This window comes from Engystomops pustulosus, chromosome 6, assembly GCF_040894005.1.
Source record: "Engystomops pustulosus chromosome 6, aEngPut4.maternal, whole genome shotgun sequence".
Classification (NCBI taxonomy): Eukaryota; Metazoa; Chordata; class Amphibia; order Anura; family Leptodactylidae; genus Engystomops; species Engystomops pustulosus.
Genome location: NC_092416.1, coordinates 170,150,771 through 170,171,182, shown reverse-complemented (window position 1 = coordinate 170,171,182; position 20,412 = coordinate 170,150,771). Strand labels below are relative to the sequence as shown.

Below are 20,412 nucleotides of genomic sequence, written 5' to 3'. Positions count from 1 at the left end.
AAAGGACATTTCATACCCTGCCCGAGGGAGCTGGTAGTTTAAAGGGAACCTGTCACCAAGAGACCCATTTTTAGCACTCCCCCCAGAGTACTCCCCATAGTGCATAGTACATACTCTGCCAAAGTGTTTTTGTATAAAAAATAGGTTTTACAGAAAAAAGATTAAATATATCAAATATATGAAACCACCCATCACTGGGCTTAGCGACGCCCCCTGCTCCTCTACAGCCAATCCCGAGTGTGGGGAGTTATTCATATATTTGAAAAGGACACATGGAGGAGCAGTTTCCCAAGGGTGGGGGGGGGGGACTGTTCCTTTCCAGCCCCTCCCAATTGGCAACTGCCTAGTCACACAGCAGATGCTAATGAAAGGTACAATATAACATATCTTTTTTTCTGTAAAACCAATTTTTTATACAAAAACACTTTGGCAGTGCATGTACTATGCTCTGTGGGGACTGGGGGAGTGCTAAAAATGGGTCTCCTGGTGACAGGAAGGAAACCTACCACCACGGATCTACCTATTAAGGTAGATCAGGTGGTAGGTGCCTCTATTGTAGACCTTTTAAGGGCTAATCCTCACGTCTCCTGTATCTTTTTAGAATTTTTATTGCCCTAATACGCAAATTTTCTAAAGCGGCTACTGGGGTGTGGAGTAGCCGGAGCTGAGGCTACACGACACAGCAACTTCATGCCCCAGTAGCCTCTTTGATCCTCCTAGGATCTTACTAGGAGCTGCGCGCCCTCATCCGTGAAGCCGGAGTTCTGCACATGCGCACTAGCTCTGGCTTCGGAGCAGTAACAGTGCAAACGTGGGCCTGCTGTTCTGCACAGAACGCCGGCTTCACAGACGAGGGTGCGCATCTCCTTGTAGCTTCGCACCGAAGATATATGGTAGGAGGATCAAAGAGGCTACTGGGGGGTGGAGTAGCCGCGCTGTGTAGTCTCCGCTCCGGCTACTCCACGCCCCAGTAGCCTCTTCAGAAAATTAGCATACTAGGGCAATAAAAGTTACAGGGGACATGAGGATTAGCCCTTTAAAGGTCTATCCTCATGTCCAATAGATGCACTTACCACCCGATCTACCTTAATAGGTAGATCTGTGGTGGTAAGTTTCCTTTAACACTGAAATTACTGTATGTACATGAAAATGACCTTATATAGGTACAAACTAAGATTATTTCTTTGAAAACAGGAGTGAATCCATTTGACTATAACATCCAATTCGAGCCTCAATCCTAGGAGGACAAGATGGTTTATTCCGGAGCTGCTAAACTAAACAAACCCCCCAGGATTTCAACATCCAATCTTTCTATGATTTAATTAGAATTTTATATACTTTATATTTCAAGGTTCTTTGCTTTCTCTCAACTGAGACAAAACAAATAGATTTGTAAGTCTTCAAAGAGCCTTGAAATCCTGGACACCGTCGGCCTTAAAACTTTTTGTTGTTTTTGCCTTCGTGCGTTCCAGCGGTCGTAACTTTTCTGTTTTTGTAGTGAAACAGCTGTATGAGGACAAGTTGTTCCTTCTTTTGGGAAAACATATTTGGGAATAGAAGTTACATGACTCATCTACATTCGGGTTAAGTTGCCTGTAGTTATTCAAGAATGTTGAATAAAGCAGAGGCGTAGATAGTCATGACTTCTACCCTAATCATAAAATATACATAGAATGTGATTACCTCGAAACAATCGGGCGACTATCCTCCCGTATACACAACCCAGACTAAAGATACTCGCAGTCTTACCAGTTCTGCAGTGCGTCCACCATACCGACTGTGTGTCTTACAGAAGACTTCTCGGGTCAACGTATTGGATAATGAGAGTGACGACCCCAGTTGACCTACAAGGGTAGTACCTATACCCATCTGCCCAAAATTCATCCAATGGATCTGCATAGGGTCCTGAAGACTAAGGTACTAAATTGGTTTACCAGACCGGTTGCTAAAATACAGGACGGTTCGGGGCACTAAGGAGGAGCAGCAATCTTCATGCCCTAGTCTAGACCACTCGCCTATTCCGACTCTTCTTGTTCTTGCTTCTTTCCCTTCCTGCTAGCACTAAAACTCAAGTACTACCTGTAGGGGGATGCATCAAAACAGAGGAGGAGATTGGGGCTGGACTGTACTACTTCTCACCAAGGGGTGGAGGCTAGCATAGGGGGCCCCCCAAAATGCCAAGTCTGCCCCTGGACTTGCCTTATAGCTAGATAAGCCCTCTAAAAGTTGCTGTTTGTACGATCACCTGTCAAGGCAAGCTGGGACACTAAACCAAATTCAGTCCCTTAATGCCCCCCCTCACCCAGAGATTAGTACAATGGGGCAGATTTAGTTACCCGGTCCATTCGCGATCCAGCTGCACGTTCTCTGCGCTGGATTCGGGTCCGGACGGGATTTTTTAAGGTAGTTCCTCCGCCGTCCACCAGGTGGCACTGCTGCGCTGAAAAGCATCGGAACGCGCTGGACTTCACCGAGCCGGGCTGAGTGAAGGTAAGTGCAAGCCCCACAACAGGTTTTTTTTTTTAAATGCGGCGGTTTTTCCGAATCCGTCGGGTTTTTGTTCGGCCATGCCCCCCGATTTCCGTCGCGTGCATGCCAGCACCGATGCGCCACAATCCAATCACGTGCGCCAAAATCCCGGGGCAATTCAGGGGAAATCGGCGCAAATTGGAAATATTCGGGTAAAACGTCGGGAAAACGCGAATCGGGTCCTTAGTAAATGACCTCCAATGAGTATGATAGGGCGCATTGGACTCATCCCTGGTGCTCGGAGGCCTGCTTGTTGTTTCACTGAAGCCGCTGTGGTACACCCAGACTTTGTTGTGCATGCGCTGTACCTAAAACTCATGCACAGTGAAGCTCATCTGTACTACGTCGGCTTCATTGATTCTCTGTGCAACAAACACCAAGCACACCAGAGCTCTAAGTATAAGAAATAAATCCCAACACTTTTTATTGTATGCATGAGGAACTGTAACACAAACATACGGAATAAAAAAAAAAATCAAAAATATTTATTTTATTTAAGAAACCATTAAAAAATATATATGCATGTACATTCACAACTAATGTAGAAACAGAAAGAGGACGTCCAAGTGGTAGCTGTACCGTGCCCATTTACAGAAGATCAACATTGGCTCAACCCAACAATTTTGGCGCGACACATCGAAAATCTATTGGTTAGAGGGTTGTCCTGATTTTGCCCTCAATAAACAATGTCGGGGGGGGGGGGGGTGTGAGAAGGATCAAGCATGTCTAAGACTTGCTTAGTGAATGTTTTCTTTTCACTGAAAAGGGTTCGAGCATGCAAGTGTCTGAAGGAGTCAGAAGGAATAGCTATCCGCTTTAGAAAAACCCTGACACACACAACTGATTTCATGTTGGTGGAGGTTGGATTTGTCAAAAGGTTTTTCCAAAACCTTTGGATTAGCTTTCAAGATGAACTTGTATGTGCATCCATAAGGAATAATACTACTTACACGTCTTGTATCATGAATTTTCTAGCCCTTTACTACTCTTCAGACTGCATTTCTAAATTTCGGTTGTCCTCGAGCTAAAGGCTGGAGCCGAGAAAGTGCTATCACTCGCTGAGACACAGCAGCAGCATAAAGGACATCATAGAGCAATAATGAACAGTACTGATGTTAATAAAGCTCTGGATTAAGACAGAAAAATAAGCATTTCTCTCTTAGTTTATAATATACTTCTTATATTCGCCTGTACCATCAATTTATGTAAACTTCAATGAAAAGTTCAAGTTCCACTTATGTACCATCATTGCACTACAGTTCATTGTGAAGCGGTCGACACTGTGGATCTAACTTCTCTTCCAACACTCCATCAGGTGCACAAACCCAAGGATCCGATGTCTCCCACTGCCATTTCCGCAGCAGTTCCTGCAGAATTCGTAACACCTCGGAGTAGTCCGGATCCCCAGCGACGTTCCGGACCTCACTAAGATCTTTCGAGCGGTCGTAGAGCTCCCAGCGCTCCCTATAATAATAGCCATGAAGGGTCTTAAACCAGTTTGTTGGTTGTCCGGACACCGTTCTGTTCAGGAGATCTTGAAATGTAGGAGATACGTAAAAATCCTGATCGATGGGGAAGGGCATCTTGTAGTTCAGGTTGTGTATGAGCAGATAATGCAGGTGCTGGACCGACCGCATTGGATAGTACATGGTGATCTCATGGTGGGACTGGCTGCCAAATACGGTGCTCCACGGCTGCTCAGCTTCCAGAGCCGGGAGGAGGGACTTCCCTGTGAGTTTTACATTCTTACCAAATATCTTGTAGTCAGGGTATTGAATGGAGAACCAGTCGAGGACGGTCGGAGTAATATCTGAGCAAAAGGACAATAAAAACATAAGACACAACAATAACTTACAGCAAAACCCCTTTAAATTACTTTACCGATCCCTACTGTTCTCGTTTGGAAACATAGCTGCACATATGGTAAGTAACTCAGCTGAGTGGTCACAATTCAGTTTTGATACAGACATGAAATTAGAGACTGGGGAAGGGATCGGTGAGATGAGTAGGTCTCAAGGAGGATCTATCACCACCTCACACACACGGAGAGCACCTAGAATTTTCTTTCTAGCCCCCACGGTTGCAGAGATATCACTCCCAGTATCTGACTACTGTAATCCTCTTCACTGTCAGAAAGGAGGAGCTGGAAAGGAGGAGGCGTGTGTTATAAATATAAGTTACTTTTTTAGTAACTTTTATCAGACTTTTATGCAAATTTTGTTATGCGGCTACTGGGGCGTGGAGTAGCCGCATCTGAGGTTACATGGCGCGGCTACTCCACGCCCCGGTAGCCTCTTTTCCCCTCCTACTCAACATCTTCGGCTACGAGTAGCTGAGCGCCCTTGTCCGACGATCCTGCAGTCTGCGCATGCGCAGAACAGCAGGCCCGTGCCTGCGCGGTCACTGCTCTGAAGCCGGGGCTGCACAGGCGCCGGTCGATCGCCGGTCGAGGGGGCGCAGGAGGAGAAGAAAAGAGGCTACCGGGGCGTGGAGTAGCCGCTTCGTGTAACCTCAGATGGAGCTACTCCACGCCCCAGTAGCCGCATAACAAAATTTGCATAAAAGTCTGATAAAAGTTACTAAAAAAGTGAGGGAAGTCAGGATTAGCCCTTAAAAGGGCTATCCTCACGTCCCATTGATCCACCTACCACCCGATCTACCTTTATAGGTAGATTTGTGGTGGTAGGTTCCCTTTAAGTTCTTGCAGAGATATCAATCTCAGTATCTGACCATTCTAATCCTCTCCACTGTCAGAGAGGAGGAGCTGGAGAGGAGGAGGTGCGTGTTATGATAATCTTTTTAGTGTCTATGGGGGCTATGAAGGAGAGTCCAAAATGCCCCTGAATCTGTGAAGCAGCCCTTACATTATGGTATTTTAAGCTCCACATGTGAGATGGTGATAGATCATCCTTAAAGGGGTGGTGTGTGTTTTAAAGTGTTATTTTTGACTTTATTAAGTCAAAATGTCTAAATAAGAAAACAAGTTCTATATATACTTTGTACACTATGTTATTTTATTGTATTTTTACAACATTAAAAACCCAGGAAAACCCCTTTAAGTTCTTAAGCAAAAACATTTTTTTTTTTTACTTGTTGGACAATCCCTTTAATCATATGTCTAGTGCCTTACCAAGAAGACTAGCGAAGGACTGGCTGACTTGTCCGCTGCACCTTGGATGACCGGGAGATGAAATAAGTAAGGGTTCTGCTCGTCCGGACCAGTACAGGTTTGTGCGTCCGTTGGGGAAAGGAATGCCGTTGTCGGAGGAGAATATTACCAGGGTGTCGTTTTCGTGTCCTGCACTGCGCAGCTCGCTGAGAACAAGGCCGATACCTGTGGCATAAAAGCAAGTAAATCTATACATTATAGTGGAGCATCTCCTATGGGATCACACAGCTATCTGCCTAACCCCTTAGATGCTGCGGTTCCCAATAACCGTGGTATCTAGGGGTTAAACAACCTGGATTAGAGTTGCCATTGATCCCTGCATTTGCAGCCAAGCTCCAGCCACTTTGCACTCATTGAGGCATACATTTACGCAAATTTGCCACCAAAGCTACATATTGAGGTTATTTTGAGCTACAATATCAACTTCAAATTAACATTGGACACGTGTGGACAGAATTTTATGATTTTTGTTTTTCCTCTCTGCATTTAATTTGCATAACTCACATGTGTTTAAAAAAAAAAAAAAAACGAAAACATTCTGCTACATTCCATTTCATTGATTGGGTGAAATTTGTACCAAAGATCTTAAAGGGATATTCCAGTATTCTTGAATTCATTTCTATTGATACCTTTCACCCCGCGTCGATTCGTTATTTGAGCGGACAGAAGTGTTTGTTTGCCAAGCACAGTGCCGTCTTTTGTATAGAGGCTGTGCTTGGTATTGCATCTCATGTCATGAGACTAATAAACGTAACATCATTGGCCTGTGAGACAATGGGGCTTATTTACTAAGGGTCCGCGGATAGCATTTCGGTCGGACTTCCTGACATTTTCGGGATTTACGCCGATGTGACAGGGATTTAGAAGGGGTTTGTTTCGCACGTGATCACACGCGCCGGCTTTCATGCGACAGAAATCGGAAGAGGTGGGGGTGGACATCGGACGATCCGTCTGATTCAGACTGAGGGCGGGATTTAAAGAGAACCCGTCATGCAAAATAACCCCCCTAAACTAAATATATTGTCATAAACTGCCATTAGAGAGCATTGCCTCTATCCCTTCATTGTCCCTCTACATGCCTGTAAACCTAAGCAATGAGGTCCTAAAGCTGTATGCAAATGACCTGTGAAATGTCCAATGAAGCATTAGCATATTCAAGCTGTCCACTCTATTCATGAGTAGGAGGCACAGCCACACCCCCAGTGCATGACTGACAGCCTGTATAATGATGTGAGGCTGTATAATGATGTGCTTCCTGGTGCTGGCGCCCCCTGCAGCCTGTGTGTGCATGTGTGTGTATAGGAGAGATACAGCAGCTCCAGGCAGCCATGTTACAGCAGAACATGTCAGGTACATGTGTAGCTGATGTCTGTGTCTCTCACCTGTATATTAGGAGGATGCAGCATGTCAGCAGATGCAGCACACACACTAGCCATGCTTTACTATACGTTACACACAGACATGAGCAGGGGGAGGAGAGGGGAGGGGGAACAGGGGTGACATCACTGCCTCTGACCATGTGACCAGCCTCATTTACATGATAAAGAATAGATGATTTTACAATGAATAATGTATGAAATAACTAGATAAAGGCTGGGATGGGATCCTTGTGAGCTGCTCCAACAGGTAGAGGTGACAGGACAAGTGACAGAGACCTGATGACAGGTGTCCTTTAAGATTCAATTTGTGTTACATCCAATGCACTTACATGCACCAGGAAGAAGAAGGTGAACTCTGTCGGACCTGAGTGGGGAAGCGGCACAGTGCATTATCGTCAGACAATGAACTTTCGGTAACTCCGAGGGGCCAGGATACGTAAATGTGACCCAATGTTTTCACCAGTCCAGACCAAGGATAGGTGATCAATAAAAATCAACCAAACAAATAAAAAATGGAATACCCCTTTAAGCCTGCACTCATAATACAATGTATATACTAACTAACCTCTGATTATACCTTATTGCTGTTTGTGCACTTACTCCTATAAGACTCATTGCTATCATGATGTTGGATAGATTCCAAGTTTACAATTTTGATCCTTGACATCGGTATGTTCCCAAGTCATCAAAAAAAATCTATGCGAAACTAGAAATCCAGATTAAAATTGTAACCTTTGATGTTAAGACGCCTCATGACCCTCATGACGGAGGGCAGAGACATTGTACCTGTCAGCTATGGTGGGGGCTAGATCCTCTCAAGTGTGGGAAAGAAAATTCTACAAAAATTTCACAAAAAAAGAAAAAACATTTTTATTTTTTCCTTCTTTGACAGGGGAGATACATCCAGAGCCAAATCATTGCCTATAACGTTTCTCTGTTTCGTTATCTGGCCAACCAACAGAGGTGTCATAAACTACAATCTTCTAATGATATTGAGATGGCTCTGCTCATTCTAACCCAGGCTGTACGGCAAAGCTAACAGAGGGATATATCACCTAACCCAGGCTGTACGGCAAAGCTAACAGAGGGAAATATCACCTAACCCAGGCTGTACGGCAAAGCTAACAGAGGGATATATCACCTAACCCAGGCTGTACGGCAAAGCTAACAGAGGGAAATGTCACCTAACCCAGGCTGTACGGCAAAGCTAACAGAGGGAAATATCACCTTACCCAGGCTGTACGGCAAAGCTAACAGAGGGAAATATCACCTAACCCAGGCTGTACGGCAAAGCTAACAGAGGGAAATATCACCTAATCCAGCCTGTACGGCAAAGCTAACAGAGGGAAATATCACCTAACCCAGGCTGCACGGCAAAGCTAACAGAGGGAAATATCACCTAACCCAGGCTGTACGGCAAAGCTAACAGAGGGAAATATCACCTAACCCAGGCTGTACGGCAAAGCTAACAGAGGGAAATATCACCTAACCCAGGCTGTACGGCAAAGCTAACAGAGGGAAATATCACCTAACCCAGGCTGTACGGCAAAGCTAACAGAGGGAAATATCACCTAACCCAGGCTGTACGGCAAAGCTAACAGAGGGAAATATCCCCTAACCCAGGCTGTACGGCAAAGCTAACAGAGGGAAATATCCCCTAACCCAAGCTGTACAGCAAAGCCAACAGAGGGAAATATCACCTAACCCAGGCTGTAAAGCAAAGCCAACAGAGGGAAATATGACCTAACCCAGGCTGTACAGCAAAGCCAACAGAGGGAAATATGACCTAACCCAGGCTGTACGGCAAAGCTAACAGAGGGAAATATGACCTAACCCAGGCTGTACGACAAAGCTAACAGAGGGAAATATCACCAAACCCAGGCTGTACAGCAAAGCCAACAGAGGGAAATATCACCTAACCCAGGCTGTACAGCAAAGCCAACAGAAGGAAATATCACCTAACCCAGGCTGTACAGCAAAGCCAACAGAGGGAAATATCACCTAACCCAGGCTGTACAGCAAAGCCAACAGAGGGAAATATCACCTAACCCAGGCTTTACGGCAAAGCTAACAGAGGGAAATATCACCTAACCCAGGCTGTACGGCAAAGCTAACAGAGGGAAATATCACCTAACCCAGGCTGTACAGCAAAGCCAACAGAGGGAAATATGACCTAACCCAGGCTGTACGGCAAAGCTAACAGAGGGAAATATCACCTAACCCAGGCTGTACGACAAAGCTAACAGAGGGAAATATCACCAAACCCAGGCTGTACAGCAAAGCCAACAGAGGGAAATATCACCTAACCCAGGCTGTACAGCAAAGCCAACAGAAGGAAATATCACCTAACCCAGGCTGTACAGCAAAGCCAACAGAGGGAAATATCACCTAACCCAGGCTTTACGGCAAAGCTAACAGAGGGAAATATCCCCTAACCCAGGCTGTACGGCAAAGCTAACAGAGGGAAATATCACCTAACCCAGGCTGTACGGCAAAGCTTTTACACATAACCTCGCAACTATTTCAAGGAGTTGCCAGAAAAGTTCATACGCAACTGACCTTGGTCCATGCGGCCAATTGTTGTATACTGTGCCGCCAGATCGGCCCGGGCACTGGGGGTGTCTTGAATAAAATAGGGAACCTAGAATAAAGGTAATTTAGTAATTAGTTGTATATTTGCTGAATGATATATTTGGTGCAATTTAACAGGACACTGTCACCAGATTTTACACCGGGTATGAAATATACTTTATACTTTTTCCTCTCTTATGTTAAAACATGCCTGTTTATCGATATAAAATCATATCCAAAGTCATCTTCAAAAGAGCTGAGAAGAGTCACTTTTTACTTGAGAAGAGTCACTTTTAAAAGCGGGAAGAGGAGCGCACTTCAGACACCCGTATTTTAGGCTCTATAGCAGCTAGATTCGTGTTTCTGGTGTCATATTAAAGATAAGACTCATCTTTTAAAACAGGAATGGAATATTTATTTGCAATATCTCACAAGCCCGATGCAATTTGAAATATGAGATTCTGATCTTTAGAAAGGGATGTAAAAAAAAAAAAAATTCCTTTTCCAGCCCCGATCCAGGGTCCACTAGGTGAGGAGTCCTTGCTCCTAACACCTTAACCTTAATCTCCAGTCTCATTTAATGATGTTAGAGTAATCACATAAGCCAGAGGGAGTGGCTGCAGACCACTTTGACCACAGTTAGGGACCGCCCACAGGACACTTTATATCACGGCACATGATGGTCGATAAAAACTTGGTCCTGCAACTAGTATTCCCATAAGGGTGGTCTTAAGACACCATGTACTTCACATGTCCCCAATCTACTACAACTCATGGTAGACCCCCTTTAAGTTATAATTACACTTTATCATCAAGTTTGCATGAGGGTTCAAGTTCCTACATAATTTAATCTACACATTTACATCACATACTGTAGCATCAGAGCTGACCTGGACTTGCTCGGGTGTATAATACTGTGGAGTCCAGTCTGGAATCCTTCCCATACCGGGGTCACCATTCCCAAACTTCTCACAGAAGGAGCCGTACTGAGGCTGGGAGTGTCCGCAGCGGTGGGGGTCATGGAAGGCGACATAAAGAAAGAAGGGTCTGCGTGAGGAAGAAGGGAGGAGCAAAAAAAAAAAAAGTAAACTAGATGACATCCAGGTACCGTAGTCCAGTTATCACTATGCCCCTGTTAATAACATATACAGAGATTCTCTGGTGCCAGATACCAGGGCAAATGTGGGTTCTACCGAGAACAGAAACCGAGTCTACCCCCTTAAACGGGACACTTCATCCCCTCTGTAGCTGTAGAGGCGACTTCACGGATTCAGTAGCACTTTAAATTTTCTTTCTAGCCCCCATGGTTGCGGAGATATCAGTCCCAGTATCTGACCATTATAATCCTCTCCACTGTCAGAGAGGAGGTGCTAGAAAGGAGGAGCTAGTCCAGGGGGGTGTGTGTTTAGATAGCAAGACACTCAGAAGATTAGCATAACACACATCCCATCTCTGCTCCAGCACCTCCTCTCTGACAGTGTAAAGGATTACAATGGTCAGATACTGGGACTGATATCTCACAGACAGCAGGGACTATAAAGAAAATTCATAAGGTTCCAAAATCTTTGCAGCAGATCCATGTTAATCACCACATGTGTGAGGTAGTGAGAGGTCTTCTTCAAACTACCATCCGCTTCAGGTAGCGAATGAAACAGCCTTTCTAGAATTCCCTTTTTGTGTAAAAACTCATCCATTTAGCTATAAAAAAATCTCCTCCAAAATCATCTTTAAATGAACAGAGAAGAGTCATATTTTACCTGCGATGAATCAAGTTTCGAAGTGGCAGAGGAGATTGGCTTAAGATGCCCCTATCTTTCATTTTATTACCTACAGACATGGTGGTGTCAATACAAAGATAAGAATATCATCTCTCAGATCGCTTCAGGCTTGTGGTTCTGTTATCTATAGGACCAGAGATACAGGCAGGTAAAGACATGAGAGAAAATATAAAGATCCAGTTACCACCTTCTGGTTCTGTAGTTCACAACACCACCAGCCTGATGAGGTCTGAAAAATGAAATTCTTATCTTTAATATGACACCATGTTTCTAGCTACTATAGAACCAAAGTTAGTTTTAAGTGACTCTCCACCTGCAGCCTCTAAACTTGACTCATCCGAGGGAAAATATGACTCTTCTCTGCTCATAATCACATGACCTTGGAGGAGTTTTTTTTATAGGTAAACGGGTGAGATTTCAGATAAAGGACATTTCATCACTTACCTCGTAGTTTAATGGGGTAAAATCTGGTTACAGCGTCTCATTCTTAATGGCTTGAAAAATATGATCAATTCTACAGAAATGTAGAGAATTGTTTGACTAATGAGGCCCAGATTCTCTCTTTATGTGATTTTTTCGCTTTCCACTGGAGGAAACTCATTTATACGATGTTCGCTATCCCTTCCCTTCATCTACATCCTCTTCCTTTCCCTGGTTGAACTTTGTGCAGATGTGTCTTAGTTTCTGACACACATTGGGGCAGATTTACTTACCCGGTCCATTTGCAATCCAGTGGCACGTTCTCTGCGCTGGATTCGGGTCCGGCTGGGATTTATGAAGGTAGTTCCTCCGCCGTCCACAAGGTGGCGCTGCTGCGCTGAAAAGCATTGGAACGCACTGGAGTTCACCGAGCCGGGTTGAGTGAAGGTAAGTGCAAGCTCCGTGACAGATTTTTTATTTTTTTTTTTAAATGCGGTGGTTTTTCCGAATCCGTCGAGTTTTCGTTCGGCTACGCCCCCCGATTTCCGTTGCGTGCATGCCAGCGCTGATGCGCCACAATCCGATCGCGTGCGCCAAAATCCCGGGGCAATTCAGGGGAAAATCGGCGCAAATCGGAAATATTCGGGTAACACGTTGGGAAAACGCGAATCGGGCCCTTAGTAAATGACCCCAAATGTGTGTGATCTGGGTGTCTTCTGCATTACAATAGCCAAGAACATGCTAGGAAGACCCCCATCATTCTTGTTTCTGAATATGTCCTCTAAGCCCCCTTTGCGGAGGAAATCCTTGATGTCTAGGACCAATTCAACATCTAGAAGCCTTCTGTTGGCGCCACTTATTTGGGTACGCTTTGCAAGTGCCGTTAAACTAGCTTCCTGATTCCTCGGGGGCGTGGTCTATACTCATGGGTGGAGCTTACTCAGAAAACAACAGCCGTTTACTCTAATTTTCACCTCTCGTCTTCACTCTGCAAAAACTTTCTGACCAACAGTTTGATCCGGGTTATGTTGCGCCCAACTTGTAGTACGGAGCTGTTCTCTTCTGTGTACGCAAAGTCAAACGGATACACCGGCTCCGGCCCCACGTGTTTTTTCCCGATAATTCCTTAGACAAACACAAAGGGTTATTATAAGTATCAGAGAATTTTTGTTAGTAAAGGTTTGTACTTTATTCTACCTGTCCTTATTCCGGCCTGGCTGAGCAGCAATGGCAGGCTCCTGACTTCATCAAACGAGTTGAAGTGGTGCGCGTCTTGGTGGAGGCCGTAGATACCATTCTGATGCTGCAGATATAAAGTAATCAGCGTTACATGTAAGAAAGGCATAAAAACAATAACAAAAAAAACCTGTATCTAGCCTGGGTCTCACTGGTCTGTCCATGAACAAAGACAAGTGCCCTCTGCGGTGAGACCAGGGCGTAGAGACCAGCAGATGACTCGGGTAACGTAAGACTTTTTAAACTTTTTTTTAATTTTTTTAGACACTTTCTAAAAAGTGGAAGTTTTTAACATAATTATATAAGAGAAGTAACAAAACTTCTGATTTTAACCTCTTGACTCTTGGTATTTGGCAGAGGGGTGGAGCAAGCTATGACTAAGGACCACGATGTGTTGGTTCTGAAAGTTCTTCCCATATTTTTCCATTTCTGCATTTTTGATGTTTTTGACATGAGTGAAGAAAAGTTTTTGCTTCCAGTTGAATTTCACAATCATTTTTGGAAAGAAGATTTTTCCTTTCAGTTTAGAGACCTCCCTATATCAGCCTGATGGGGCGGAAGGATAATTGGGTGAATAGAGGCCTAATTATAAGACCGAATTCTAAACTTTTTGAAAAAATTTTTTTATAGGGAAATCCTTTATTTTGTTCGCTTAGCAGATAGAATCGATGCAGAGAACTGTCCCACATCATCACTATGCCACTGCTGCTGTCGGCGTGATGTGATGATGTCATCAAGCCTGTAACTGCACATAGCAGGAGCAGAGGAGAAGTGACTACAGGTTCAGGGCCTCTTGCGGGACTGCCAATTTTTTTTTTTTTTCATAAGCCACTAAAGAGATTAAAAAAATATTAATTTTTGAAAGATGTTCCAATAATTTTTCCTATTTGTTCAAGAGAAAAAAATAAACCAAAAAAAAATTGGTATTGCCACATGTGTTAAAGTCTACACTACCAAAATATAATGTTACTTATCCTCTACCCAGTAAAGGAAAAAAAAAAGGATCTTTTCAGGTCACGTCTCCACCTAAAAAGTAATAAAAAGTGATAAAAAGTCACACTGTTAACGGTTTCAACAAAAACTGGAGGCTGCCCTGCAAAAAAGGAGCCCCTGATACAGCTCTGTTGACTTAATAACAGTAATTAAATAGTAATGAGTGTTAAAATAAGATTTTTTAAATTTTACGTCATACAGGCTCTGCAAAACAAAGATAATGGGGCACATTTACTTACCCGGTCCATTCGCATTCGCGGCCGAGCGTTCGGGTCTTCCGGCGATTCATGAAGGTCCTGCGCCCGATGTCCACCAGGTGTCGCTGCTGCGCCGAGGTCCGCCGAGTTGCGTCGGAGTTCACTGAGCTCTTCCTGGTGCATGTGAGTATGGCGCGTGCGACCAATTTTTTTTTTAAATGCGGCGGTTTTTCCGAATCCGTCGGGTTTTCGTTCGGCCACGCCCCCCGATTTCCGTCGCGTGCATGCCAGCGCTGATGCGCCACAATCTGATCGCGTGCGCCAAAAACCCGCGGCAATGCAGGGAAATTCGGAGCAAATCGGAAATATTCGGGTAACACGTCGGGAAAACGCGAATAGGGCCCTTAGTAAATGACCCCCAATATCTAAACAAAAGCTTATGTTTACACCAATAGGCAGCCACTGAAAAATACCATTCATCACACAAAAAAGAAGCCACCAAATGAAAAAGTTAAAGGAATAAACAATAAAGAGTTATGACTTTGGTAATGTGGAGAAGTCACTGTCAGTCATTTATTTTAAAGCCAGTATTAAAGATATTCACTTTTTTTGGCTAATAGTTGGACAACTTTAGCCAAAATCCCTCTGAACGATCAGTTATGGGATCATCCCCCTGTCACATACTGTAGAGCAGAGGTGGGCGTGACAGTCTAATTTTAGCAGTCCGTGTCATCTAATATATAATGCGCTGCGCAGAGTATTTTCCTTCTCGATTGCTAAAATAACATTTTTTACTTACAAAAAAACAGGATATGGAAGCATCACGAGTGTGAATTGTGCAATCACTCACTTGCCTAATCTGTTAATGTTTATGGCAGTAGAATCCTGAGAATGTAAAAGCTTCCCCGTGCGTCTTTTATATATTTTTCACATAAAGTTCGAAAAAATTAAAAAAAAAACAAAAAAACATTCCATGGAATCATATCAAACACCAAAAATGTATTCCTGGGCTGAAGCCATGAAACCCTTTCAATGATGTAACCAACTGTACCCCAAAACTGAATACAGCGGGAGTCTCACCGGTGGACCTGTCACCAGGAATGTGATGTTAAAAATGCCTTTGTCAGCATTCTGAATCATTTCAGTACATCATAAAAATGTATTTCACATGACCTGGCTAACTGCCAGCAGTGTGTGGTGAGTCTCAGGGGAGGAGGGAAACTGCAGCTTGTGTGTGTCTGTGTCTCAGTCTCCTCTTCTCCACACTCGTCAGCTCCCTCCCCCTCCTCACTTCCTGTCATGTGCATTGAGCAGGCAGGGGAGGGACAGGGATAGCGTGGAGCAGAGGTAGAATACATGAGGAAACTGAGAAACTGTTTGCTGTAGTTGCAGTTACCCAAATCGGGACTCAACATGCTACTGGCAGGGAACAAGGTAATGTGAAATAAGATTTGATAAAGCACTGAAATGATTCAGAATGCTGACTAGGACATTTTTGAAATCAGCATAGCATAGACTATTGTAACCTGTCACCAGCTAAAATTTACACTTCGTGTGACCGGTTCGCTTTGAAAGGGATGCCCCAGCATCACAGCTGATTACCCACAGACACGGGGACCCCCAGAGTTTTGCGGAATGACGGTCTCATGTCCGCCATTTCAATGGAGAGAGGGTTGAACATGCATGCGGCCACCCCATTCAATCCCTATGGAACTATCATTCTATTGAAGCTGGAGGAAAGAGTCATGTGGGTGGTGCTGGCAACCTAAAGAGTCTCCATATAATGTAGGTGGGGATAGGTGTACAGAGTAGAACAACCCCTTTAAGAATTGATGCTAGACGTCACCTGAGGCAGGCCGGTCAGGATCGCCCCTCGGCTCGGAGAGCAACTGCTGACAGACGTGAAGGCGTTCTTGAAGATGACGCTTCTCCTCGCCAGCTCCCGGAGGTGCGGGGTCCGGATGGCGGTGTTGTTATACACATCACTCTCAAAGCCGGCATCATCACCTGATACAGGAAAGTATGAAACATTACCGGGAACGAGACCCTAATCCTCCTCCATTATATCGCACAGGGTGAGGAAAAGAAAATCATTGATAAACAATATCCTGGTTACGTGAGGATTATTACAGATCTGACTGAAGACCAACAGATTTCATCCCGCACATTGGAGATTCCAGGAAATCCGCAACATAAGATAACCGCAGATTCCGAGTAATTTGAAAAAAAGTAGAAAATTGCAGTTGTGGATGAGCCAACATCATTTCAACCCTAAAGGGTCATCAGGGTGGTGGTTGGAGTCCTAAAGGGTCATCAGGCTGGTGGCTGGCATCCTAAAGGGTCATCAGGGTGGTGGCTGGAGTCCGAAAGGGTCATCAGGGCGATGGCCGGAATCCTAAAGGGTCATCAGGGCGTTGGCTGGAATCCTAAAGGATCATCAGGGCGGTGGCTGGAATCCTAAAGGGTCATCAAGGCGGTGGCTGGAATCCTAAAGGGTCATCAGGGCGGTGGCTGGAATCCTAAAGGGTCATCAGGGCGGTGGCTGGAATCCTAAAGGGTCATCAGGGCGGTGGCTGGAATCCTAAAGGATCATCAGGGCGGTGGCTGGAATCCTAAAGGATCATCAGGGCGGTGGCTGGAATCCTAAAGGGTCATCAGGGCGGTGGCTGGAATCCTAAAGGATCATCAGGGCGGTGGCTGGAATCCTAAAGGGTCATCAGGGTGGTGGCTGGAATCCTAAAGGGTCATCAGGGTGGTGGCTGGAGTCCTAAAGGGTCATCAGGGTGGTGGCTGGAATCCTAAAGGGTCATCAGGCTCATGGCTGGCATCCTAAAGGGTCATCAGGGTGGTGGCTGGAATCCTAAAGGGTCATCAGGGTGGTGGCTGGTATCCTAAAGGGTCATCAGGGTGGCGGCTGGAATCCTAAAGGGTCATCAGGGTGGTGGCTGCCATCCTAAAGGGTCATCAGGGCGGTGGCTGGAACCCTCGAGGGTCATCAGGGTGGTGACTATAGAGTCATGTATCTTCCTAGAGAGTCATGTGGGTGTTGCTGCCATCCTGGGCACATCACTGGGCAGTGCTGCTATCCTAAAGAGTCATGTAGGTGGTGCTGATCTATAGAGCAGAGCGACTATGTCCACAGTGACACCAAAACTGGATCCTGATTGATCCCTTTTAGGACAATGGACTCATTGTATACTGCTGGCTGAGGAATGAAGTCTTCACCAACAGATAAAGACAGTATGAAAGGCAGCCATTGTATTCTGCCTGGATTCTGTTTAAAGTGTTAGAAAAACAGCGCCACACCTGTCCACAGGCCGTGTGTAGTATTGAAGCTCAGTCTCATTCACCTCAATGTTGCTGCATTACCAGACACAACCAACTAGGATGGTGATGTTTTTGCAAAGAAAGTAGCCAGGACATCCCCTTTAAGGTGAAGTAACTACAGCGCCACCTAGTGCATGAAACAGTGTTATACAGTCCTGCGGAAACTACAAATCCCGTGATGCTTCGCGCGCCGTCCTGTAACATTGCTGGCCCCGGAGGGGGCGGGGGGGGTGTCACTCACCGATTAACAGCAGCACGTTCTTGGTGTCCGCCCCGAGCAGGGAGCAGAGCAGCCACAGACACACGGGGAGAGCCCGGGCCCCCGCCATGTCTCACTGCTCCGCTTCCTGCACCCGCCCCGGTGCTGTCATGTGACTGCAAGCAGGACACGCCCCCTGCGAGGAGAAGAAGCGGTGCCGGGCCGGTGCTGTGCCGGGTATGTGCTCCCATTATATTATATTACATTACAGATGTCATGTATTACCATCACTATCCTCTGTGTCCTCACACCTGGGCTATACACCGGGGACATGTAGCAGAGTTGGGTTTGTGATTGGGTTGTATTGTTCAGGGCAGTGTATAATAGATAATGCATTAATATATCCATGTAGGTGCAACAAACTCAGCCCTGCTACACCGCTGCACCTGTCTCCCACCATATTCACAGATTTTTTACTTTTTGCTGGTGGCGAACAAGATGTGTGTATGTTTTTATTGTCACTTACCTGGGATTATAGCTTTAGTAATGTCTCAGGTGACTTCAGTGATGTGACATAGGGCGGGGGTATCCTGTAACGTCATCTACAGCTTAGTTCACACTGCGCAGTATTATAGATTACATGCGATCTAAATGAAGGAATCTAAAAAATATTGGGGAACAATGATCCGGAGTAATTCATATATAATATACTGGGGAAGAATAACATGGATCTGTATACTAGAGCGTTCTAACCCTGCTGTGCACTTAGCTCTCTGCATTGTACTATTGGCAAACTCCTCCTCTAATGACGCAATCTAAAAATTTTTGGGGAAGAATGATCCGGATTAATTAATATATAAAATACTGGGCAAGAATAGCATGGATCTGTATACTGGAGTGTTCTAACCCTGCTGTGCACTTAGCTCTCTGCTTTGTACTGTATAGCAACCCCTCCTCTAATGAAATAACTTAAAAAATATCGGGGAAGAATGATCCATAGTAATTAATATATAGAATACTTTGGATGAATAACATGGATCTGTACACTAGAGTGTTCTAACCCTGCTGTGCACTTAGCTCTCTGAATTATACTGTTCAGCAACCCATCCTCTAACAAAGTAATCTAAAAAAAATATTGGGGAAAAATGATCCATAGTAATCAATATATAAAATACTTTGGATGAATAACATGTATCTATATACTAGAGTGTTCTAACCCTGCTGTGCACTTAGCTCTCTGCATTGTACTGTTCAGCAGCCCCTCCTATGTGTTGTTAGTGAAAGGTGTAGTAGGCTTATGATTGGATACTACAGCTCTAACTTGGAGCTGGGGAGCAGTTATATGCACAGAGCACAGCAGTGTGAGGACACAGCAATCGGAGAAGCTACCATCCTGGAATATAAATCTATTCACAGAGGTATGATTAAAGAGTATTTCTTGGGTGGTAGGATGCCTTACACCATCTTGTGTTATATGAACTCAGAACTGCTGACAGATTCACATTTAAAGGGATTGTCCTGTCTCAGACGTCCAAAGAATGTGTCTTATAGATGGGGGGGGATCCTGTATCATATTGGCATGGGGGGGGGGGGGGGGGGTCATACATAAACGTATGGAAGCTCCACAGAAGGGGATGTGGAGGGACTGTTATCCCAAAGGCTCGATTTGAAGGTCCCTGGGAGACCCTTCTTTAGTGTGGGGGTCAGAGGATGTAAGTCAAAGAACTTCTTTAGCTTATACCTGGAACCCAGAAGAATTTTCTGTAGTTTTAGTCCTAGAAATATGTATCCTTAAAGGGGTTTCCATAGGATAAGTGACAAATGTCTGATCACTTTAGAGATGATTGAGTTTTGTCACACGCTCCATAGACTACTATGTAACCTCCAAGATCTACATCACATGGTACGCAGGAGGTCCCGACAGTCAGACCCCCCCACAACCAGACATGTATCTCTTATCATTGATAAGAAAACCCCTTTTAGGCCATATTCACATTCATTTTGCAGATTTGTTGTTATTCTATATCATGATAGTAAACCGTCAATTATAATCCCTTTAATCGGAAAAAAAAATTACGGTATATAAAATCGGATCCTAAAAAAACTAGATCCCCATATTCAAACTTTCTTTTGCTTGGTTACATAGGGGGAGATCTATCATCAAGTTTCTGAGGTAAAACTGTTCTAGTTGGTCATGGAAACCAATCACAGCTCAGCTTTCATTTTCCCATAGCTAATTATCTATTTTACCTCAGAAACTTGATGATAAATCTCCCCCATAGGTTCCAAAAATAAAGATCTATCTATCTATCTATGGGGGAGATTTATCATCAAGTTTCTGAGGTAAAATAATTCTAGTTGCCTAATTTTATAATTAGCTATGGGAAAATGAAAGCTGAGCTGTGATTGGTTTCCAAGAACTAGAACAGAAAAATAATACCTCAGAAACTTGATGATAAATCTCCCCCATAGATAGATCTTTATTTTTGCACCCTATCTATCTATGGGGGAGATTTATCATCAAGTTTCTGAGGTATTATTTTTCTAGTTGCCCATGGAAACCAATGACAGCTCAGCTTTTATTTTATAATTAGCTGTGGGAAAATAAAAGCTG

General features: G+C 44.5%; 2 protein-coding genes across 5 annotated transcripts in view; one reads left to right on the top strand and one right to left on the bottom strand.

The window, feature by feature from the left end:
* Nucleotides 1-2,992: 2,992 nt before the first annotated feature.
* Nucleotides 2,993-18,008, bottom strand: SGSH (N-sulfoglucosamine sulfohydrolase). The gene is made up of 8 exons (XM_072112336.1): nt 17,841-18,008; nt 16,119-16,279; nt 13,044-13,149; nt 12,821-12,971; nt 10,539-10,695; nt 9,637-9,718; nt 5,660-5,863; nt 2,993-4,339 (listed from the first exon to the last, which is right to left on the bottom strand). Exons 1-8 carry the CDS (start codon nt 17,926-17,928, stop codon nt 3,783-3,785), a joined length of 1,506 nt encoding a protein of 501 aa, XP_071968437.1. The 5' UTR covers nt 17,929-18,008; the 3' UTR covers nt 2,993-3,782.
* SLC26A11 (solute carrier family 26 member 11) overlaps nt 17,804-20,412 on the top strand; it is an 18,609-nt gene continuing 16,000 nt past the window's right edge. For 2 of the 4 annotated variants that reach the window (XM_072112334.1, XM_072112330.1), the window contains exon 1: nt 17,804-18,035. The gene's annotated coding sequence lies outside the window, so the exon portion shown is untranslated. Of the gene's footprint in view, nt 18,036-19,195; nt 19,217-20,412 lie in introns of those variants that run through there. The other 2 variants (XM_072112333.1, XM_072112332.1) reach the window with 2 other exon arrangements.